Source organism: Rhinolophus sinicus, chromosome 18 (assembly GCF_057876585.1).
Source record: "Rhinolophus sinicus isolate RSI-liver-muscle chromosome 18, RSI-T2T, whole genome shotgun sequence".
Classification (NCBI taxonomy): Eukaryota; Metazoa; Chordata; class Mammalia; order Chiroptera; family Rhinolophidae; genus Rhinolophus; species Rhinolophus sinicus.
In genome coordinates, this window is record NC_142518.1 from 10,691,901 (window position 1) to 10,717,408 (window position 25,508).

Genomic DNA, 25,508 nt, shown 5'->3' on the forward strand with positions numbered 1-25,508 from the left:
GGTGCCAGTCACACGTGCTCACATTACATTGGCCAGAACTCAGTCACATGGCTGCACTTAACTGCAAGGGGGGAGGAAGGGGGCAGAAAATGTCATTCCTGGGTGGGCAGCCACTCAGTGACAGTTTTTGCTACTCCAGGTGGTTTGTTTACTAAGGCACCCAAAAGACATTGTTATAAGGTCATTGCACCCTCAGTGAAATGGCTGGACTTGCTTGCAGCATTTACAGATGCCTCCGGGGCGGGATTATATTCTAAACAGAAATGTTCTATGGTTGAAACAATATACATACCCTCCTGAAGTTCCCCCTGACAATGCCTCCTTGCAATTCATATTATTCAGCTATGCTTGATTTTTAAGATACTTCAGGGTAAATGTCACCTTTTGGGATTTTATTAATAGTATTACTTTTTAATGAGTCTTTTGAAGTCTCTTTCATTATAAACAGCCTGTTTTCCCGAGAGATAATAACTTGCAGTGCCAAATATTTGCATTTCACTTGAAACAAAACCAAGGGTTTGAATGTTTTAAATACAAGCAAATCTAATTCTCCTGTGTCTAGAGAAACTGTATAATGAACCATATGTATGTGGCTTAAGCAGACAGATGTGGGTGATTTTTCTCTCTCTCCTTTTATTTTTTCTTAAAAATACTGGCAGAGCTCAAAATTGGCACCAAGTCGCAAATATCTCCGCCCAGCCAACCAAACCACTGGAGTTGGAATTGAACTTGGGGAGGCCTCTTAGGGTGCATCCAGAAGTGGAGCTTTTCCTGCTTCTGGCTTCTACTTGGAAGCCCAAGGCTCCACAGCTCACCCACCCTTATTTCTCAGTGCCTTGAATCTTTGCAATTAGACCTTCTCTCTTAGGTGACTGACTTTGAATAGTTGTATCGGTTGTTGTGGTTTATTTTTAGGTTCATTTGGAGGAGATGGTTCCATGTCTCTGGGTCCTGCAGTGAGATGGCCCCATAGCTGCTGACAAGAGAGGTCCCGAGCTGCCATCCATTGCTAGAATGGGCCTTCCTCTGGTGGTGGCCAGATGGCTTTCTTTTTTCTCTCACTCCTTTCATAGCCCTCTCTACCCTGGGGTCACCTTGATCTCTGACGGGTTACTGATATGGCCTGAACTGGTCTTACCTGAAGTGATCTTCCTATAACTCAAATCTGATTATTTCAGTGTCCTGTTGAATATGTCTCTGTGACTCCCTATTATTTTCTAGATCCAGTCTAAACCTCTTAACCTGGTGCGCCTGGGCCTTTGTGACCTGGGCCTTGCTTTTTGTCTGGACCATCTTGAGATTCCATGCACATCCTCTCTACACTAGCAGCCCTGTCTGTCTATTTGTAGCCCAACCCAGCTACTTAAGGAGATGGCTGTTTTCTCATTTTTTGGATATCTTGGCAAATGCTGTTCTTTTTGCTTGTCTTGCCTTGCGTGTTCAATAGCATTGCTTCTCAAACTTCGAATCACCTAGAAGGCTTGTCAAACCACAGATTTCCCCGGGCTCCACTCCCAGACTTCATGATTTACTAGGGGTAGGGCCTGGGCTTCTGTAATTCAACCAAGTCCAGTGGTGGTGCTGATATAGGCAGACAGGGAGTTATACTTTGAATAGCAAAGCTCTAGAATACCCTGTCTTATCATAGCATGCACTGCACTGTTTTGAGATTGCCTGTCTTTCTACCTAATTGGACTTGGGGCTTCCTAGGAAAACGAATCTGTTTGCCCATTAGTGTATCCCTAGTGACTAGTGTCTGGGAAATTGTTGGTGTTCAATAAGTATCTGTGAATGAATGAATGCGTGAATGAGTGGGTCACTGTTTATGTAGCAAAGTTCAGATCATTTTGCTTCTTGTAGTGGATCAGCTTTCTTTTGGAATATTTCAGCCTGAGGCTATGGGGAATGTGATCTACTGCTTCCATATGTCCTTACCTGTCCCTGAAATACTTACTTTATGGATATGGAACTTCAGAACTTCCCCTAGAGATCAGACCATAGGTGAACTACAGGGAGACAAATAGGGACTTCTTTTTTTTTTAAATTTATTTTTTAAATTTATTGGGGTGACAATTGTTAGCAAAATTACATAGATTTCAGGTGTACAATTCTGTATTACATCATCTATAAATCCCATTGCGTGTTCACCACCCAGAGTCAGTTCTCCTTCCATCACCATACATTTGATCCCCCTTACCCTCATCTACCACTCCCCTCCCCCCTTACTCTCTGGTAACCACTAAACTATTGTCTGTGTCTATGAGTTTCTGTTTCTCATTTGTTTGTATTGTTCTTTTGTTGTTTTTGGTTTATATACCACATATCAGTGAAATCACATGGTTCTCTGCTTTTTCTGTCTGACTTATTTCACTCAGCATTACACTCTCAAGATCCATCCATGTTGTCACAAATGTTCCTATATCATCTTTTCTTACCGCCGAATAGTATTCCATTGTGTATATATACCACAACTTCTTTATCCATTCATCTATCGAAGGACATTTTGGTTGTTTCCATGTCTTGGCCACCGTAAACAAAGCTGCAATGAACATTGGAGCACACGTGTCTTTATGGATAAATGTTTTCAGAGCATTTGGGTAGATACCCAGGAGAGGGATTGCTGGGTCATATGGTAATTCTATTCGTAATTTTTTGAGGAACCTCCACACTGCCTTCCATAGCGGCTGCACCAATCTGCATTCCCACCAGCAGTGTATGAGGGTTCCTTTTTCTCCACAGCCTCTCCAACACTTGTTACTATTTGTCTTGTTGATGATAGCCATTCTGACTGGGGTGAGGTGATATCTCATTGTGGTTTTGATTTGCATTTCTCTGATGATTGTGATGTTGAGCATTTTTTCATATGTCTATTTGCCATTTGTATGTCCTCTTTGGAGAAATGTCTCTTCAAGTCCTCTGCCCATTTTTCAATTGGGTTGTTTGTTTTTTTGTTGTTGAGTTGCACGAGTTCCTTGTATATTCTGGATATTAGCCCCTTATCGGAGGCACTATTTGCAAAAATCTTCTCCAAATAGGGACTTCTATTGCTAGATCTCAAACTTTATATTATGAAATGGACTCATAGATTTTCTTTCATTAAGCACAGCATAGAGTGATGTTTCTGCATCTCTTTCAATATAAGACATACCCCATGCGCTTACTAGAGCCAATCAAAAAGTGGACCTCACACTACTTTTTAGCATCTGTGATGTAGCTGCTAGAGACTGTATGCGGAATATGATATGGTTCTAGCCCTCCAGGTTGAAACCTGAGTGAAGATAGCCAAGAATACTCAATGTTCAAACTGTGTGATGCTTACCATCATTATAATAGGATTCATATTTTTTAAGATGCTCAAATCACTTGGTTTATTAAATTAGTTAAAAATACGCAGTGACAAGCAGGGGGAAAGTGATGGGGGTAGGGTAACATGTTTCCTGCAAGCCAATTGAAGGACCGCACTATGTACAGGTTACACAAGCCCACATGCCCTCTTTCATTGTTGTAAGGCCTTTTTGGTTTTAGGGAGCAGGAGCTGTCCTGGCCAGCTTAAGTTTTCCTGATAAGGAGGGGTTGGGGTTCTCATAGGAATCCAAAAAATGAAAGACCAACAGTGGCCCTGTGGTCCTGAGGAGCAGGATTGCTTGGTTATTCATGCCTGTTCTGCCATTAACAGGCTCTTGCCCCAGTGGCCTTGATTTTGCTTTGCTGATCGCTTATTCAGCTGCCAACAGCCATCCTCAGCTCCTACTCTTTCTAGTGCTTCTCTGCCTCACAGGTTCTGCTTATGCGTGGCTCTGGCTCCCGCATGACTTTATGTGCCACCTGGCCCTTCTCTACATCATAACTCATACGTTTACAGAAGGTGCCTATTCAGAGTCTGCTTTCTCTGCTTGTTGGTCTTCATATTTCTTATCCACATCTCCAAGAATGAGCATCTGGCCCAGGTTGTTCTTGCTAGAGAAGAGCTTTCTATGCCAGAGCATCCCAGATGCCAGCTGCTGTGTGTCCCTCCCGCCCCTGGACGCAGTTGGGTGAGACCAGGGGTGAGGCGGGTCATGCAGTACACACGTTCCTGCCAGGCCCATCTTTGTAGCAGAGCTGGGGATCAGAAGTGCCCTCTGCAGCGGCTGTGGGTCTGGCAGGTACATCGGGCAGGTAGAATTGAGGATGGGCAGCATTTGAGCAGGCTTGGATCAGAGGAAGGCTGTTCTGGAACACACACACACATCTGACCCATGAAGAGCGAGCATGTGGGCCATCGGAATCCTGCGAGAGTGAGGCTGGATTATAGGAGCCATGAAGGCCAGGTGGAGAGGGTGGGTTTTTTTATTAGGCAATAGGTCATCTTGTAAGCTTTTAAATGGAGGAATCAATCACTTTCTCTTGTCCATTCTGGATTCCTGCTGTCAGAATAAACTTGAGACCTGCTAAGAGGCCACTAACATCGCTCAGGAGTGAGGTTATGTGGGAGAAGAAATAGAGTGAGCAGATGGTCCTGGCATTGGAGAAAGAACAAACACGGGCTGACATTAACAACAACTGGATATGACAGCTTCAGTTCCGGAAGGGAAGGAATGGATTCCAGGGGAGTAGTAGCTTCCATGTCAGAACCAGGAAACACAGCAGCCAACCCCCAGCACGGAGATACCCGTGCCTTCATTCTCAGGGCAGCAGGGGGACGGAGCTTTCCACCTGTGTCCCTCCGGCTTTGTGAACCATCTCTGCCTGCTTAACTGTTCACCCATAAACATCCGTTCTTGTCTCTCCTGTCCATGCCCAGCTCTCTGGGTTCTTTTACTCCAGCTGTTTCTGTCGGTGCTGACCTGGAGGGCAGTGCTCCTGTGAGCTCTCCACGTGATCGTCTGGCCAGGACCCCAGTCCAGCGCATGCTGACAGCCTCCCCCCGGGTTCTACCCCCGGAACCCACTCAGACATCTGGGCTCATTCACAAAGTACTGCTGGAACATTTGAGTTTGGCTCTGGAATTTGGTGGTAGCGTTTTGGAAGGTTGTGTGGTCCCTCAGGTGCTCAGACTGACTTTTGATCTTCCATGCTGATTTGTATTGTTTCTTACCAGAATGAATAAGGGGTTTCTGAAAACAGTTCAGATGGATGCAACCCAATTTTTAAAAACCTGATATGCCAGAGCTTGACTTTCAACAACAGATAAAAAAAACGGGCAATTATTTGCTGATTGCAGGGGTTCACTGAAGGGTATGGGAACATCCCTGAAGTTTTCCGAGCCTTTCTCAGAAAACTTCCTCATCTGTGAAAAGGGATAATGATACCTGCTGTGTCTGCCTCTCAAACGGTTTGAGATGCTTGCATGAGATAGGGATGCGTAAATGCTTTGTAAATTTCAGAGCACTCTATGTATTTAAGGTATTAACTTAATGAATAGTGGCTTCCAGGGCATTTAAAAAGGGTTTGATTTACATTTAGTAGAAACTCACCTACCCTGTTTCCCTGAAAATAAGACCTAGCTGGACCATCAGCTCTAACGTGTCTTTTGGAGCAATAATTAATATAAGACCCGGTATTATATTGTATTATATTATACCCGGTATTAGATATCATATTATATATTATACTTGGTCTTATATACGACCCGGTCTTATATTATGTAAGACCGGGTCTTATATTAAAATAAGGCCGGTGTCATATTAATTTTTGCTCCAAAAGACACATTAGAGCTGATGGTCCGGCAAGGTCTTAATTTCAGGGAAACACGGTAGTATGAAACTTCAAAGATGACATATCAAGGTTAGATCACAGCTCAAAATTTTATAGTCTCATTTCTTCTCTAAATGTCGTCAGAGGAGTGCTAGGTATTCCTGGGAATAATTACCTCCTGCAATGGGGTGTGTGTGTGTGTGTGTGTTGGGTGTTGGAGGTGGTCTGCTGTCTTTTTTAGGGATAGTGTCTAGAATGCCCTCCTAATGATTAATTCCTTGATAGTGTGTTCAGAAGTGGCAACTTGATGGCTCATTAGCAGGAATACGCTCCCTTTCTTTTCTAGTCTCCTTTTGTCCTCACCCTTCCTGTGTTCACCTCTTGGTTCCGGGAAGGTGGCCCTTTGCAGTAGCACCTTAGCTTTAGGGTAGATCAGAGGGATGGAGCAAAGTCCTGGGCTGCTCCTCCCAGAATTACCATTTTTACTTCTTTCCCCACTGCCTAGCAAGCTTTGTTTTCTCCTGCACCATTTCTCTGGTTCTCTGCATTCTTAAAACCTCAACTGTGGCTTGTGCGCCCCCTAGTGGTACGTCTGATGCACCCCTGTTACCCCGTTTGTGGTACCATGACAGCTATTCTCTCCGCCCAGCTCTGTTACTAAGTATTAATCCCAGTTCACAAACACAGGGTGAGAGGTTCAGTGATCTTGACGTGCCACTCAAGTAGGACCCGGGGGTGGGGGGTGGGTGTCGGGGGTGGGTGGGGGGATTTAAGTTGGAAGTTTTGATTCCCAGATTTATACAATGGGAATGTCTCAGAAAAAAAAACCAATGTGATTATAGCTTTCCTAGATTTTTTTATGGTTTAAACAGAATCTAGATTATTTTACTATCAGCTCATCTGAAAGGATCAAAATGTGGTGAATATTTGAAGATAAGAATGATGATTTTCTTAGCCTTCCTTCATCACACTGGAAAAACTTTTGTCACTCACTAAGTTTTGAGGATTTCCTGCTCAGTCCTTACAAGTTTGGGGAATACCAAAAAAGTATAAAGCATGATGTCTGTCCTTCAGAAGTTTACGTTCTAGTTATGAGGTGCTTACATTTATTCCTTTGAGGAAAAAAATAAATATAACGCATGATAATTTTAACTGGTGATTAATATTTCTCCTTCATCTCACTAAAGAGACTCTCTTAGCATTTGCTTATTTATTTTGAAAGTCCTTCTCAGTGGAGAGAGAACCACAGGATAACAGTAATTACCCAGACGAACCCTGGAGGATAACAGAAGAGCAGCGCGAGTACTATGTCAACCAGTTCCGATCCCTTCAGCCCGACCCGAGTTCCTTCATTTCAGGTAATGAAGTCTGACAGGTGAGAGTGTTGGTCCCAGATCACTGTCTCACATGAATAACAGTGCACATCTTGAGAAACAGTTCACACAAAATGAGTACGACAACCTTCTTTGACTTCAATTTGTTTTCCTCTAAGATCGATTTTCTTGTCAACTATAAACCATGCAGAAAAACACTTGGCAATGGCATTTGGAAAATTACGTTTCAGTTTCAAAGGGGTTGCACAGGAATTTGGGGGAACCTGGTCCAGACTTGGGCTTTCGTAGCTGGAGCAGTTCTTGAAATGATTCTCGTAGAGTGTGGCACCAAGGCGACATCTTTAATTGCTTAGTCATTATATTAGCATTAGAGCAAGGATGTAATGTAGTCTCCTGGAGTGAATGGCCCAGTCTCCTGATGTTATATATGCCGTAGAAATTCAAATTCATGCTCGCTTTCTTTGGCTCAAGACTTTCTCCTCTGGTTTTTCTGAGGGGAAATTAAAATATGGGAGGAAAATTGGCCCGCATTTTTATGCCCACATGTCAGTTCTTCTGGTTGTCTTCAGAAATATGTATTCCTGTTGAGTTCTCATGTAAAATTCAGGCTGAGAGGAATTGATTTAATTTCTGTGTGCCTACATTTTACTGTGCTGAAGACTAAACAAACAGTGAAATAGTAGAGTCTGGAAAAAAAATTCATACAACTTTCTTTTTGTACTTCAATTTTGAAGAATAACAATATGCCCTTGATAATTGTAACCTGACACTGAAGTGAAGACTAGTACAAATTTTCTCTTGTGAAATAAGGTGTGTAATTGAAATATACTTGTATAATTACAGACATCATTTTCTGATTGGTGGTAATGGGTTTATTGAAGGCAGAATATTTTCAATATAACAAATTAATGTTGACATCATGATTTTAAAAAATAAGCTGAAACAAATTGCACGTACTGTTTACTTGCTTACCTTACCCACTGCTTGTGAGCTTCTTCACGGTGTATGCAAATGATGAGACAAATACAAATAAATAGCTGTTAGGAATGATTTTTACTTTCTTTTAACTTTTTTATTTTACAGAATTTCAAATATAGATATAACTAGAGTGGCTGGTATAACAAACCCCTATGTACCTATCACACTGCCTCATTGATTTTGTTATTTCTATATCCTCTCAGCCCAGATGATTTTGAAGCAATTACCAGATCATTTCATTTGAAAATATTTCAGGATATATCTCTAAATATAAGGCCTCTTTTAGAAACATAACCACATTTCAGTTGTTTCCATATCTTGCCTATTGTGAATACCCTGTTTCCCCGAAAATAAGACCTAGCCGGACCATCAGCTTTAATGCAACTTTTGGAGCAAAAATTAATGCAAGACCCGGTCTTATATAAGACCCGATCTTATATTACAGTAAAATAAGACCGGGTCTTATATTAAGTTTTGCTCCAAAAGATGTATTAGAGCTGATGGTCTGGCTAGGTCTTATTTTTGGGGAAACACAGCAGCACTACAATAAATATAGGGGTGCCCATCAATAGACAATTGGATAAAGAAACTGTGGTATATTCATACAATGGAGTATTACTCAGCTATGAAGAAGAATGAAATATTACCATTTGCAACAACACGGATGGACCTAGAGAACATTATGCTAAGTGAAATAATTCAGACAGAGAAAGACAAATACCATATGATCTCAAATGTGGAATCTAAAGAACAGAATAAATGAGCAAACAAAACAGAAATAGACTCAGAAATATAGGGGGAAAAAAGTGAGGGTTGCTAGGTGGGAGGGGGGTGGGGATGGGGAGAAGGTAAAGGGATTAGAAAGTACAAATTAGTAGTCACAATATAGCCATGGGGATATGAAAGACAGTTTGGGGAATATAATCAATAATGTAAGTATTTTGTAGGATGTCAGATGGGCACTTGTCTTATTAGGGAGACCACTTCATGGACTGTATAGATACCTGACCACTGCGCTGTACACCTGAAGCTGAAGCTGAGTAATATTGAATGTCAATTATAATTAAATGTGTGTGTATATATATATATATATATATATATATATATATATATATATATATACATATATATGGTCACAGGATGTGGGATGTGGAGTACAGCGTAGGGAATAGAGTCAGTGGAATTGCAGTTATATACGATGTCAGAGGGGCAGTAGATTGGGGGGAAGGGAGTTATCACTTTGTGAGGGGTGTAAATGTCTAACTATTACATTGTTTTGTACACCTGAAACTAATAAAAAATAACCATAGTTCATTGGCACATGTTTAAAAAAATAGAACACAAATTCCTTAATATTATAAAGTTTTCATTGTTCAGATTTCCCTGATTGTCTCACAAATACCTTTTTAAAAAGTTTAGCTAGATCAAGGTCAAGAGGGGTTCATATATTGCAATTAGGTGATGTCTGTTTTTGGAAAACATCTTTATTTAGATATCCACATACCATAAAATCCACCCATTTAAAGTTTACAATTCAATGGTTTTAGTATATTCACAGAATGTATTCACAATCTAAATTTACAACACTTTTATTAGCCCCCTATTAGCAATTATTCACCATTCCTGCTCTCCCCACCTCCCAGCCCTAGGTAACCAGTAAACTACTTTCTCTCTCTATAGATTTGCCTATTCTGTCTGGGGTCTTCATATAAATGAAATAATATGTCGTCTTTTGTGTCTGACCTCTTTCACTTAGCGTCATGTTTTTAAGCTTCATCCATGTTGTACTATGTATCAGAAGTTTTTTCCTTTTTATGGCAAATAAATCCATTGTATGGATAGACCACATTTTATTTATCTGTTCATCAGTTGATAGGCATTTGGGTTTTTCCTACTTTTTGACTGTTAAGAATAAGGCTGTATGAACATTTGTGTGCAAGTTTTTGTGTAGGTGTATGTTTTTATTTCTCTTGGATATGTACCTAGAAGTGGAATTGCTGGATCAAATGGTAACTCTGTTTAACCATTTGAGGAGCAGTCAGAATGTTTTCCAAAGTGGCTGCATCATTTTACATTACCACAAGCAGTGTGTGAGGGTTCCAATTACTCCACATCCTCGCCAACACTTACAGATTGTCTGTTGATTTTAGCTATTCTACTGGGTGTGAAATGGTATCTCTTTGTGGTTGTGATTAGCATTTCCCAGATGATAAATGACATTGCGCATCTTTTCATGTTCTTATTGGCCATTTGTATATCTTCTTTGGAGAAATGTCTATTCAAGTACTTTGCCTTTTTTAAAAAAAAATTATTGGGAGGTAAGAGTTCTTTGTGTATTCTAGATACAAATTCCTTATCAGATATATGATTTGCATATATTTTTTCCCAGTCTGTGGCTTGTCTTTTTATTTTCCTAATGGTGTGTTTTGAAGCACAGAAGGTTTGAATTTTGATGATGTCCAGTTTATCTATTTTTTCTTTTATTGTTTGTGCTTTTGGTATCATATCTAAGATAGTATTGCCTAATCCAAGGGCATGAAAATGTACCTCTATATTTTCTTGTAAGAAGGAATCTATATTACGGTTTTATCTCTTACATTTAGGTCTTTGATCCATTTTGTGTTAATTTTTGTGTATTATATGAGGCAGGGGTTCAAATTTATTCTTTTGTGTATGTATATCCAGTTGTCTTAAAGCCATTTTTTTAAAAAAGCTATTCCTTTTTAAAAATTTTATTTATTTATTTATTTATTTATTTATTTATTTATTTGTTTTTTAAAATTTATTGGGGTGACAATTGTTAGTAAAATTACATAGATTTCAGGTGTACAATTCTATATTACATCATCTATAAATCCCATTGTGTGTTCACCACCCAGAGTCAGTTCTCCGATAAGGGGCTAATATCCAGAATATACAAGGAACTCATGCAACTCAACAACAAAAAAACAAACAACCCAATTGAAAAATGGGCAAAGGACCTGGAGAGACATTTCTCCAAAGAGAACATACAAATGGCAAATAGACATATGAAAAAATGCTGAACATCACTAATCAGAGAAATGCAAATAAAAACCACAATGAAAAAACTATTCTTTGTCCTGTTAAATTGTTTTAGCTTTCCTGTCAAAATTCAGTGGATGTAAATGTGAGGGTTTATTTCTGGATATTAATTTTATTCCACTGATCTATATGTGTAGCCTAATGCCAGTGCCACACACTGTCTTGATTTTGTAGTAAATTCTGAAATCTGGAAGTGGGAATTGTTCAGCGTTGTTCTTTTCAGTTTTATTTGTTTTGATTTCAGTTTCTAAGGATAGTGTTTTTAAACTTTAATTTTATATTTGTATAAAATATTTACATTATTCTAAATTCGAGTCTACAAAACAATTTACAAAGGAGTCTAGCTTTTATCCCTATGCCCTCTACCTTGTTCCTTCCATGCCCCTATAGGTAATCGCCTTTTTAATGATTTCTGTCTGTTTTAAAAATAAAAGCAAATACATGTATGTGTGTATCTATCTATATATGTTGTGTGTGTGTATTCTTATCTCCATCTATTCTTATAAAAATGGTAGCATGCTATTTATACTTTTCTCCACCTTGCTTTTTTCACTTAACAGTATATCATGGTGATATGCCATAGTCACATGTAGAGATATTTCCCATTACCTTTTATAGCTGTGTACTGCTAGATTGTTTGAATGTGCAAACATTTATTCAGCCTGTCCCTTATTAGAATTATTCCTAGTCTTTTGCTGTTACAACTATTTCTGTTGTGAATAGCCTTCTGCATGTCTTTTTATATTTTTGTCAGCCTATCTTTGGGTAATGTGATTTTGGTAGATACTACTAAAAGCCCTTCATTGGTGTTGTGCAATTTTGTCATCCTGCCAGGATTCTAGGAGATGCCTATTGCCACCACAGTCATGTCAGCAGAACATGTTAACTAACTTCTGCATTTCTCCCCATCTGATAGACAGGAAATCGTATCTTTGAGTGGTTTTAATCTACACATCTCTTATGAACAAGGTTGAAACTTTTAAAAACATGAATGAGTCAGTTGCATCGATTTCTGTGAACTCGCATAGCTCTACCCATTCTTATATTGGGTTACTGGGTTTTATTTTTTTAAAGATCTCCATGTACTTGGTGTGCTACCATTTTATCCCTGATATATCAGTGCTGTGTGTAGCTGTCGTTTACTGCACTGAGAGACTCCTTATAACAACAAGTCTGAATCTGTGTTTTGACCTTTGGCTGCTGACAGTTTTGAAGCCTACCCTCCCCCTCTACCTCCCGTCATGTGGCTCTCCAGCAGGTCTGAAAAAGGCTGGAGAGAACAAGGAAAGGAGGCTGGCTTGGGGTTCCTCTAGTGGTTGAGGGTGGGGCTGCGGCTCAGCTCAGGGTTTGAACTTTCGTCAGCCCCAAAGGAGGAAGCACTCTGCTCTCTCATTTAGCTTCCTCTTCTGGCAACTGAACTTGGTAGCTGTCAGCTTCCCTGTGGGCTCCACCACACCCCTCTGGGACATGATGGTACAGCAGTCTCTACTGCCCGTAGGCCAACCCCGGTCTCTAGCTGTGGGTTTGGGCCTAGTGTGATTTGAAGAAAGGATATCAAGGGGGGAAAGAAGAATGACATGAGAGGAAACTGTCTTTATGTCTATAAAACAGCTGGGAAATAGGCTTTCAAGACATTTTTGGCAAATGTCTGACACGGTTGTTACATTGATGGCCAACAGTCATATGTCAGCATTATTTCCAGGATACTTTGGGGGAGATCATTGGTTGATAGGGTCTTTTGCCTTCCGTCCTTAATAATCTATCAATGGTAGTCTGCTTTAAGGTCCATTATAATTCATTGTTTTAGACCAGTTAGAAGACTTACAATTGCCCTGGAATGACTTTTGACTTAATTAGCTTAAAATAGAGCTTGGGGCTTTGATTTGACTATTCTTTGTGTTAGAATTGAGGCTTTTGAACTGTGAAACTGTTTTGAGAGCTGAAAGCATAAAAATTTCAATCTCAATAATGATTGAGTCGCACATTTTAAACACAGGTGGGACTTGCAGCTATGTAACATGTAAAATGGAATGAGTACCTGACTCCAATCAGTATTGGTAAATTTAGAATGAATAAAAAAAGTAACAGGAGGTTCCTGGATAAGTTGCTCAAAGAGCCACCGAAGATCTTAAATCTCACCAGAACTCTTTTCCAAGATGCCTGTCTTATCTCTGTATGATGCAATTAATAGCACTAATTTTCTTCTTTTTGCTCTGTTTTCTACCATGATTGTGCACTACTTTCTCATTAAAAATGCTTGACAGATTTTTAAAATTCATTTTGAAATTTCTGTTTTGAATTTTTGTAAAATTTTGCAGATTTTCAGTAAAAATGAAGCAGGAATTCATTTAATTTGCATGTCATAAGAAGTATTATTCCATTGCTTCTTTTGCCCTATTCTAATTTACATTTTCTTTTAAAAGCTGTTCACATGTTGTTTTTAGCCACATGATTCGTAGTTGCTTTCATTAATATATGTTGTGTTTGTTGCTAGACGGTAGGGATTGCTGAATGACAAAAAATGGTGATTCATTGACATTAAATGTAAAAGCTGTTCTAGATAAGTCATTAATGATTTATTTAAACAATGGCTCTTGACAGGTTCAGTGGCCAAGAACTTCTTCACCAAATCAAAGCTTTCCATTCCAGAACTCTCCTATATATGGTAAGCATAACTAATGCCACGAAGTATGATTCTGTCTTCCATGTTCAGCCATTAGCTTCTACTGGTGCATTTTAAAAGTCTTATCTTTTGAATAATTTTTTTAAACAGGCTAAGAAAACAGAATTTAGATTTTCGTTGCTGTGAAAATTAAATAAGTTATTATATGAAAAAGGACAGTGAACAGTGTCTGAAACATACTGCACACTATGTATGTTACCTATTATTTAAAAAGTAATTTCTTTATTATCCTCATCTAGTTCCCTTTTCAGTCCATCAATTGTGTGGGCATATGAGAATGTCCACCTTGTGTATTTTATTTTCACGTTTTTCTACTTGTGATACACGTAACCAGAGGACCTGGAAAAGCTATTCTTTATAATATTTTATGAGGCCAGGTGAACAGAAGATCCACAAATGTTTTGGAATTAAGTTAAATTTGACTCTTCTAGCTGCCTCTGAGCTCCGTCCGTTTGGCTGGTGTTTACCAGCTGGGCCCTCATTCGGACGTGCTGCTGTGGCGTGCACGGCGCCGTGCTGCGAGCAGGCCGCCTCCCTGGCTCCAGAAGGGCTGTGGCGGACCGGGCCAGATGGCTCCATTGACGTTTATGGAAATGCTCGGTGCCTCCATAAACCCCCGGCTGCATGTGGGCTGTTCTTCCTCACGCCTGGGTGGGAGACTGTGCTGCTATAAATCTATAATTAAAACATTGGAATATTTACGTAAAACTTTTTTTCAGGAGGATTTTCAAAAATGATGATAGCATTTAAAATTGCTTGTCATGTTTTGTGCATTTTATTGGAAAACTATTGCAATAATCCTTGTGCATGCCAGTGTCCCTGGGATTCTTAGCTGGATTTATTCTTCAGCAATATATTGTAGCATCATTTTTTTTTTTTTACAAGCCTTATGGTAGATTTTAAAGCTAGGGAAAAAAGAGAAATTATCATTTTCAAAAGAATACAATCTGTTTTGGCAGAATTCCCAGCCTTACCATAATCGGCATGAGGCTTTCTATCTTTTTGTCAAGACATATCCATGAAAGCTGAATGGTACTCTCTCCATCCAGCATTGGAGGCAGTTCCCCGGTTTCTCACCCTGGGGAGCTGCTGTTTCAGAGCTGGTGCAGTCTGAATATTTGAGGGGGAGGAGGATGTGAATGGTCCAAAGGAAAATAACGGAGCTTACCTTTGATATTTTTTTCTTTCAAGTAGTAACACCTTTCTAGTACAATTTCATATGTCTTATCTCTCTACTTGTCCTAACACAAGTATACTTGTTTCTGTATACCTAAGAGACTGGTTGAGCTTATAGGGTCTTAGTTACTTTGGCAAATAGGTTTCTTTTGTGCTGAGTAAATAGGTCTGTGCCTTTCAGTTGGAAACAATGACTGAAGCGAAGATAAGCCTTTTCAAGACGCTCCCTTTCTTCCTTTCTGTCTTATCTGGTTCCAGCCTTCCCTAGTTGCTAGTTTTATCTGAAAACATAATTCAACCAGTATTTATTGAGCTTACTTATATTTTCCCAGGAGGGAATTCTCAAGCAAATTTTTGATACAACATTTATTCAACTTGAAAAGTTCAAGGATCTTCCTTAAAGCTGAAAAACGAAGCGCTTATTTCTGAGTGCTGGGAACTGTATAATTGCCAGGCCAACTGGAAAAGGGCCGGGGCCAGCCCTTCCTCTAACTTTTGAACACCAAGTCTGGAGCTCTTCATAACATGCATTACTGAATGACTGTCAACTAACTGGAATTCTGGGCATCATTTTACTTTTTGTGCTATAGTTGTTTGCCTTGTGAACTCAGCATTGTAAAACAGACCTACAAGAGAATCTGAAGAATTTCCATTTTTATTTATGAAGTGCTACCGATGCCAGTGCTGTCAATCATACATTTTCTTCCTCCTAGTAGCCCCCTGAGATTTCATATGGGTTTGGGGAACCTGTGGGGTCACCACCAGAGAGCTTGAGGATTGTGTGTGCATGTTTGGGGCTGAGTAAAAGTTTCCCTATGCCCGGTGTTAGGTACTCATGACATCTGTTACATTTAGGGAGCTTAGTGATGCTGACTGCGATGGAGCGCTAACCCTGCCTGAGTTCTGTGCTGCATTTCATCTCATTGTGGCCAGGAAAAACGGCTACCCGCTGCCCGAGGGCCTACCTCCGACTCTGCAGCCCGAGTACCTGCAAGCAGGTAAGGCCTCATCATAAATCCTAAACTATAGGCATTTTCCCTCCAGGCCTTACGAGAAACTTTTGTTTCTTAAATGGTGTCCAGACACTTTGGGGAGTCCTTTGTATCTACAGTTATTGTCCTTTAACCAATATTAGACTTTTTCACATCTTAGGAGTAATAGGGATGATCTGGATGTGAGTCATCTGTTATTCTAGTACTCTCTGGATGGATGTGAACCAAAGTCATTTACCCTTTCATGAAAACTGTGGCGTAGGCAAGTACTGAATTTCCTGGCCCATAGAAAACGGAGAGGAAGAACTTCCTGTACAGCCAGGTGCTGACTTGGTGTCTTTAGGCACATCCCATGGCCTTGGGCAATGAAATGAAATAGAACTCTTATACCTAAGGAAAAAGTTAAAAAATCACACGCAGTGAACTCTGCAGAGTGCTACAATCTTAAATATACACTTGATGAATTTTTACATATGTATACACCCATGTAACTGCAATCAGATATAGAATGTTCCAGCACTCCAGAAGGTTGGAATAGAACTCTCTTTGTCTTTCTCCTTAGTACAACAGTTATCCCACATACCTGTTGGATAGGGAAGCATCATGGTAAGTCCAACATTTGGATCAATTCCTTTGGAAGACTGGACAAATTAACAGTGTCTCTTGCCCTTTTCAGAGGCAGTGATCTGATTTCTATTACTCAGAGAAATGTAGCTTCCATTGAAAGGGTCCAGGAACAGCTGGTGCTTTCAGCAACCTTTCTCACTTTTTCGGAAAGGTCTCTTAAAAACGAGAGTTTAGTCATGGATGATTATTGGCAAAAAGGAACAGTGTGAAAAGAAAATGTGATGAGTCATTAATAGAGTATAAATTGTGTGATTAGATCTGGAAAAGGCCTTAGATGATGATGTCTTGTTCCCTCCTCATAACAACACCAGATTCAAAGTGGCCAATGACTTACCTAAGTCAGTCTTTGGGTCTCTGACTCTTAAAAAAAAAAGTCTGTTATTTTCTGTATTAGGTGGTGAGGGGGTGGAGGAGGTTGAGCTGAGACTTGAAGGGAAGTGACCAAGTATGTGTCTGGTGCCAGTGACAGGTAAACATGTTTGAGGAAGAGTGACTCCTGGGATCTTCTTCAAATGTCCCCATAAAATGTATAAAGGGGAGGGTTCAGAGAGCAAAAACTACTACTCATTTCAGAGCTTGGACTTAACTAATAGCAGCTGCTCTCTAACTATAGCAGGCTGTAACTTCCTTGCAGGTTGGGGGAGACCCTCATAGGTCCCCAGGAACTAGTTTGCAATTGGGCAGCATGACAAACTGCTCTGTTTCCTCTTTGGTGTTTATCTTTCCATCCATTTCCTCTTCCCATTCCTTCCCATCCTTCCCCATCCGTTCCCATCCCTTCCCATTGAGGCAAAGAATCACCAACATTCCTGGGGCTGTCTTGGTGACTGCATGGGTCCCATAACCCAGTCCGTGCAGGGTCATCCAGGAAGTCCTTCTCCTGGGAGTGGGGCCACGTGGGGCTTTATGTCTCTCTAATGGGAATAAACAGCTGACCAATGGACCAAGGTCTGCTCTGGGGCTATTTACTTATTTTAATACTGTTATTGTTTCCTCTTGCAAGCCCTGGGGAGTCCTGTGTAAACTCACCTCCCGTGCCCACAGCCCACATGTAGCTTTCTGTTTCAGCATCTTGATTGATGCAGTTTTATTGTTCTGATGCAGTATGGCCATGGAACCTATGTCAGGTGTCATGCGTCCTTGTTTGAGAAGTCACTTTGTAGGTGTCCACGTGTTTCATGGACTGTTTCAAAAGGCACTGATAAAAAATATTACAAATCTGAAAGCCCTGAGAAAAAAGTGTTAACAGGAGAGAAGTAGCCTCTTGATTTCTTTACTGCTGCAAATGGCTGCTTTTGCCTTGCTTATGCAGCAGAGGGAAGTCTATAAAATAGAGTGCCAGCCTAGAGGCATCTCCCTTCATTTGGAATGAAGCCCTTTATTTCTTCCTGGTCTTCTGTGGAGGCTGTCAGCATGCATTTATACAGAAACAACTGAGGAATCCATCACATACCCTTCAATTAAACAAAAATTGCACATCATTTCCAGAGCTTGTGGGATTAATCTTAAATAATATTTATGTAGTTCTAACAAAAACATGAGAGACCTCATAAAACCCTATCATACTCAGTGGCAGTATATTTTAGGCAAACCCTGAGGGTTTAGCTGTTAACTTAATGCTTTAGCACTCATGTTTATCTTTGTATACAGCTCAAGAAAATGGCCAGAACTATTTAGGTCTTCTCTGTGTTTTTAGACTTTGAAATATGAGTGGTCCTGTTGATTCGGGGGGTTCATTTTTATGATATTCTGGGTTTTTTTTTAAACTTAGTTCTTGTTCCAACATTTTTCTAATTGATCTATATTTAGTCTTTTAAAACTAATCCAGTTTTCGGCAAGGTTGATGAAGAGTATAAGTTTTGTTGATACCATCATGTATTCACAACTGTATAAGATTGTTTTCAATAAAATAATGAGACTAAAATTGTTGTGTGGGGACAGAGCCCCAGAAAGTAGTTTACAGGCTCTCGGCCTCACGTGGAGGAGTGCTGGCTCGGGTAGTAGATGGCCGTCAGCTGTGGCTGATTGGCCGTCAGCTGTAGCCAGTTAGCCAATTAGCCGCTAATATAACTGCTGCGGCTAAGGAAGAAGAGAGGAGAGGAAGCATGGAGGCTAGCAAGAAGATGGCGGCTGGGCTGGCAAGTGTGGATGGCGGTTTGCGGACAGTGTGGATCCAGCCTCCAGTGAGAGTATAGTGCCGCCAGAGAGAATATAGTGGTATGACTCCCCTACCTATGGCTCCGTGGGTGTTCCTTTTTGGCCTCACCATATCCTGCGTTATGTGGGGAGCGGGAGCAGAGACCCCCGCAGGCCTCCCAGCACGACAAATGGCGCAGCGAGCAGGGTCTCCCGCACGACATGTTGTATCTGATTTTCCCCTAACAGTGAAAATGAAAGGACAGAGTTGGAAGGAAAAGTTGGATTATTTGGTGGCTTATCCATGGGCCTTTTGATATTTTCATGTTTAGGTGACGGGGTGGATTCTGCTATAGATTTTTCCTGTAGTTTGTTAAAAATATTTGAGTACTTACAACAAGAGGCCCTGTGTTATTCTTTTAAGAATGCTGAATAAAAGAGAGTTCCTACCATCATGGCACTTGCTGGCAGTTAGAGGATTGATGTTAAGGGAACGCACACGCTCGTATGCATAATTGGAACCAGTGATGGGTACTCTGAAGGGGAAGTACAGCTGTAGTAAGAGGGCACATGACCGTAGGGAAGACTTCATTAAATGTTTGAGCTGAGACACGAAGGATGAGCTAAGGGCTCCTAGATGAAGAATGGAAAGAGTGGGCTCTGGCGGGGCACAGCAGGTGTGCTGCAGAAGCTGTGGGATGGGCTTGGAGCATGGGCGGGGTGTCAGGTTCAGGCCGCAGTGGCTGGAGTGCAAAGGGCCATGGCTGGAGGGGCTGCCGATGAGACTGAAGAGGATGGTGGGAACAAATCAAGGGCAATGACGTTGGCGGGCTTCAGGCAGGAAAGTGACACAATCAGATTTGCTGTTTGAAAGAATCATATTGGTTGCCAACCAGAAAGCAGGTTTTGGGGAGCAAGGGTGGAAACTGGAAGAGCAGGTTATGGCAGCAGTTCAGTCAGCAGTGACAGAGGGCTGGCATTGGGGAGGGGACAGTGGAGGTGCCGAGATGGAGACATGCTGGTTGGAGAGAGATTTAGCAGTTAATTTGATGGCACTTGTAGTTTTCGAGAGCATTAGTTTTCTGCCCAGCAAGACCCCCTTGTGATAAGGCAGTAGTCATGGAGTTCTAGTCAAATCACGGGTTGGTAAACTAGAAAGAAAAATCTTATCTCGGTGAACACTGCTCTTGGGGCTGGAGTGCAGAATGGTACTTGGAAATGTGTTTTGCTGTTTTCTACCAAGGAAAGTGAGACCACCTGGTGTAGTCAGAAAAACTACCAGGGCCCATGGTTTGCCCCACCCAATATCAGTAAAATTAAGACCAGAGTAAGCAAATGAACAGTTTAAGGTGCTTGTACTCAGCTGTCTATGGTAGCTGTTACTCAGAGGCCAGTACTTTACTGCAGAGGGAAGTTGGCATTTCAAACCCTGGTAGGTGTGGGAGGGTGAGGAAAGATTAAAAATGACGCCAATCCATTTTTAACACTTGATTAAAACAATTTTTAAAAACGTGGTAGAAAGAGTTCTTGGACTCATTTCAGTGTTTGTGTGTGTGTGCGTGTGCATGCGTGCGCGCTTCCCCACACCAACAGGCAATTCTCAGACACCAATAGGGTGTCCGAGAGTTCAGCTCAATTCTGACACTATCTACCTGGAGGTAGAATCGGATTCTACAGGTAAAGAGCTAAGCCCCACAAAACCGCTCTGCACTTCAGATGCCTGTTACAGTCCAGGTAGTTAGTTACCTGTATTTCTGACCAACGGTGTGGGGACAGAGCCCCAGAAAATAGTTTAGAGCAGGGTCTCCCGCACGACAAATGGGCTACACATTGGAGGTTCCAATGACCCCCTCCAACTCAGGATGTTAGTCACAAGTCCAGGTTCTTCCTGTGCTTCTCATTGACTGGCTATAAATCAGGTTTTCACATGTCGTCTTCGGGTTTGATTAATTTGCTAGAACGGCTCACAGAACTCAGGAAAACCCATTTTCTTGCTAGGTTACTGATTTATTACAAAGGATATTAAAAGGATGAAGAGATACACAGGGTGAGGTGCTGAACGAAGGAGCTTTTGTCCTCATGGAGCTTGGAGCCCAGCACAGTGGCTCATGGAAGCTCTCCAGAAGAGGACTAACACGCTATTCTTTTGGGTTTTTATGGAGGCTTCATTACATAGTCATGACTAAGTTGTTGGCCATTTGTGATTGAGTCAATCTCAAGCCCCTCGCCCCTCTCCAGAAATCAGGGACTGGGGCTGAAATTTCCAATCTTCTAACCACATGGTTGGCTCTTACTGGCAACTGGGCCCTCACTCTTCTGTGGGTTTCAAAAGTCACCTCATTAACATAACGAGAGACACCATTTTTGCTCTCATCACTCAGGAAATTCTAAGTGGTCTGGGAGCTCTGTGCCAGAAATGGGGGCAAACACCAAATATATATTTCTTATTATAAATCATAATATCACACATGGCATTAAATTTTTGATTTCTTAATAGCAGCTCTTGACGAATTTGATTTGTAGCATCTGTTTATTGTCTACCCCAATCTGCTTTTCCTCTTTGGCATATTGACCAAGTTTCTAGTTATTGAGACATTTTTTTCCTTAATTTTTGACAAAGTGGTGATGTAAGCGAGAAATTCGGGAATCAATACATAATTAGACTTACTGTGCAGTTTGACTCATCCGCATAGCCCCCTATGTAGCCATTTGTAGTCAGACCTAGCTAGTTTGCAGTTAGATCTGCCCTGATATTCAGCTGCTTCCTCTTTGTTTCTCCCCTCACTGATTAACAAAGGAACTTTGTTCTGTTCCCTTTCTCAAGGCTACCCATACTTTGTTAATCCATTTAATCAACAGAATCCTAACCTGAAGGGCAATTTCTTAATCCTCAGGCACCTGGACACCCCCAGGCCGTGGTGGCCAGTCCCAGCCTGGAGTCCAGGAGTCCAGAGATAACATTATCTTAAAACAGACCAGACCCCAGGAAGGATGTCCGCCCTCGGACCTGCCTGACCGACTCCCCCTTTCCTTTGTTCTTCTTGTGTCCCTATAAGACTTTCTGCCCCGTCTAGGAACGGGAAGGTGGCCTTTGGACAGGAGTTCAGAAGAAACCTGCTTTTCTTCCCACCAACCTGTCTCTCGATTTTTAACTTTTGCAAGCAGCACGCAGCCAGACCTTAGCACAGTATCAGTGAAACAATCCACTTCTAAGAAATAGCATGAGTGTTAAGTATTAGTTTACCAAATAGAATGATTTTTCCTCATGCTGAGCCACTCAGCTACTCAACTGATAGTTCCTGTCACTGTTCTATGTTAGAAGAAACCCGTAAGGTGATTTTTATTTCCTCTCTTATAAATCAGCAAGAACTTGCACTCTTTTGTTGTTCTTGCTAACCAAAAGAAATGAGTACTGCATAAAATTTTTGTGGACACATAGCAGTCATTGTAAGATCTTGTCTGTTTCCAACAACAATAGCTAGGATGAAGTATTTCCTTAATGTTTATAGTATTAAAACTACCACATAGTTAGTACCTGTGGGGACAGAGCCAGGAGAGAGCAGTTTCCAGGCTCTCGGCCTCACGTGGAAAGTTGCTGGCTCAGGTAGTAAATGGCCATCAACTGTGATCGGATGGCCATCAGCTGTGGCTAGTTGGCCGTCAGCTGTAACCAGTGAGCCATTGGCCACTAATATAACTGCCGTGGCTATGCTAGCAGCAAATGGGGGCTAGCAAGGAGATGGTGGCTGAGCTGGCAAGCACGGATTGCAGTTAGCACGGCGGATTGCAGTTAGCAAGTGGGGTCGGTTGGCAGGCAGAAAAGCGGACAGCAGGTCGCACATCATGTGAATCCAGCCTCCAGCGAGACTATAGTGGTGTGACTCCCCTACCTATGGCTCCGGCTCCGTGGGTGTCCCTTTTTGGCCTCACCATGTCATGCGTTCTTATGTGGGGAGCGGGACCAGAGACCCCACAGGCCACCCCGCGTGACAGTACCAATTAAGAATTATGCTAGTAGCATGGTTAAAACTTAAGTATTGTGATAGTGATGGTTAATGTTGGAAAACGACTACTATGTTAACACGACTGCTGGCAGTTTTAAGTTTTTGCTCTTCCATTTACCAGCTATATGACCTTGAGTTAAACTTCACCTTTCTTCAGTTTCATCATGTGTAATATGGGGATGACAGAAGTTCCAAGTTGAAACCCGTAAGGTGATTTTATAAGGAAGTTAAACTACTACCTCAGTGTGATTAGTGCCGTAATGAATATATAGGAGCTAGCTGATTTTGTTGTTATATTTAACAAGCACAGAAAAGCTGATAGGAAAGTGTCAGCTATGGCTATAATATATATTCTTATGTTTTCTTTTTGTCTCTTCTTAGCTTTTCCTAAGCCCAAGTGGGAGTGTGCTTTATTTGATTCTTATTCTGAGTCAATGCCAGCAAACCAACAACCCCCTGACTTGAATCGGATGGAGGTAAAAGTCGTCATATGTTAATGAGTTAAGAATGTGTGTAGAATTAAATCCATTAGCTTATGTTCTTTATAAACTCTGTAAAATCTGGTTTTATAACATTCTCTTCATACTTAGTACTTACTTTGAGGCTCAGCCTTTCAAATCTACACACCAGATAGATCTCTAATTATCTTTGTTTCTTTTCTCCCTACAACTAGATTTGGTGAAACAAGCAAAGTCGTCTCTTGACTTTCTAGAGGTGAAATTGAGGTATAGCCAAACTAAGCCAGAAGCATGCTAGCCAAGTTATTTACTTTAACCAAGCTTTTATTCCGAGGTAAACATTGTAAAGGTGTATTTTTAGTAGCTCAGTATTAGCAAGGTCTAATGAACCAGAACCAGTTTTGAAAGAAGGTTTGAGAACTATATGAGTATATGAGGGCCCCAAACCGCTTTCAAAACTGTCTTCTCCCTCAGGGTTTTTAGCATTTGGACCAAGTGAAGACTGATTTGGATGATTCCCAAGAGAAACCCAGAGAATTCCTACCGTGGTGGGTCATAGATGTAGGGGCTTAGCCACGTGCGTGGTGGGCCTTCGGTATGCATCAGTAAATAGGAGTTGTTATGGTTGTTGTTAATTTCAGCACCATCACCACCATCATCATCACTATAATGACAACATGATAGCTGCTGTTTCTGTCCTGAAAAATCTGAAAATGTGTAATAAATGGAGGTTTATTCGTAAGCTCCTCTTACAGGTCTCTGCCCCTAGTTAAAACCATTGCAAGATAATAGAAGTCCAAGGCAGGATACAGAGCCATTTCTTTAATATCACGTAACAGTGTGTGATTGTTTATTCTTTCCCATGGAGCTCGCATGCCTGTAGTCTGTGTTGTAATGACATCCTCGCTCCTCTGTGATCAAATAAGCCTGCTTCTGCAGTGCTCCCTCTGATAACCTTACTCTCGGCCTCTCTGCTACTCTTTCTTTGAGTTGTAGCCTCCGTGTTACTTTCTCAACAGATTTCTACTCATAGGAAAAAGATGTAAAGAAAAGTGATTTCAGGAGGAGTGATGGTAGATGTGCTTTTGAAGAGTTTTGGCTTTTTAAATTTCCTTTTCTGTAGAATGCATGTGACGGAGAAATAGATACAATATTTAGCCACTTTTGATGGCCCTCAGTCTACTCTTGGGCTGCTGGCAGTGTCTGGAGAGGTTTGTCTTTCAGGCCAGTCACCTCTATAGCTCTCTTATGCAGTTGCCATGTTTTTTTTTTGTGTGTGTGTGTGGTTTTTTTTGGTTTGCTTTTTGTTTTTTGCTAGGATCCCCATTTTACTATGCTTGTGTAAAATTATAAGGCTCTTAGGTGATTTACTAAAAAAGTCATAAATTCTTATTCTTTCTAGATAAATGTTTTGTTCCAATTTCTTTTCTTTTTTTTCTTTTAGAAATTAATTACTGACACACGGACCAACGACCTTATGTGCAGCTGGTTTTATGTGGTTTTGTGTCCTTTAAGGGGCTCTTTTGAGGGGGCAGGTTAAAAGCTACTTAGTCTTTGGTTTGCCTTGTACAAACAAGAAAGCAAAAGAACAACAAGAAACTCTTTCCCAACAAAACTTATTTTCTGGGATGTGGTGCTTTTAGACAATGAGGCAATAAACAAAATTCAGGGGTGAAATAATAAGGTTAATGGATGGTTTGGCCATTCAAGCAGTATAGGTCAGATTTTAATAGCTAATGATCAAGTGTTTCATGTTCTTCTAAACTATTTCATTCATTTTTCTTTTGCCAACCTGTTGATCTGTCATGAATGCATGCATGGAGTTTAAATAGATCTTGGTACCAGCCCTGTGAGGGATGGCTCCATATAGGTGTTTGTGTTGTCAGTGAAACTGGAGCTGATTCAGGGCATGAGAAGCTTGCTCAGCAGTCTGTCCTTTTCTAAAGACACCAGAGCTGTAACCATGTTCCATCAAGAATTAAAGATTTTCATTTCAGGTATACTCCTCTTAAGCAGTGTTTCTTAGATTACTAGATTTCTTTCTTTTGGAAACAGCTTTACTGAGATATAATTCACATACCATACTCATCTGAAGTATATAAGTGAGTGGTTTTTAGTAGGTTGAGTTGTGCAACCATCACTATAGTCTAATTTGAGAACATTTTTATCACCCCAAAAAGAAAGCCTGTACTCATTAACAGTGATTCACTGTTTACCCCTCCCCCCAGCCTCTGGTAGTTAATCTATTTTCTGTCTCTGAATTTGCCTATTCTGAACATTTCATACAAATAGAATCAGATCAGATGTGGTCTTTTGTGTCTGGCTTTTTTCACTTAGTATGTTTTAAAGTTCATCCATGTTGTAGCCTGTGTCAGTGCCTC

The 25,508-nt window shown here is 40.9% G+C and overlaps 1 protein-coding gene across 9 annotated transcripts in view; it reads left to right on the plus strand.

Moving 5' to 3' along the window:
• Positions 1-25,508, plus strand: part of REPS2 (RALBP1 associated Eps domain containing 2) — a 194,736-nt gene that overhangs the window by 74,373 nt on the left and 94,855 nt on the right. For all 9 annotated transcript variants that reach the window (XM_019746264.3, XM_019746269.3, XM_019746267.3 and 6 more), the window contains exons 6-9: positions 6,899-7,034; positions 13,653-13,716; positions 15,766-15,908; positions 23,051-23,145. In XM_019746264.3, coding sequence (XP_019601823.2) covers positions 6,899-7,034; positions 13,653-13,716; positions 15,766-15,908; positions 23,051-23,145 — 438 coding nt within the window. The remainder of the gene's footprint in view (positions 1-6,898; positions 7,035-13,652; positions 13,717-15,765; positions 15,909-23,050; positions 23,146-25,508) is intronic.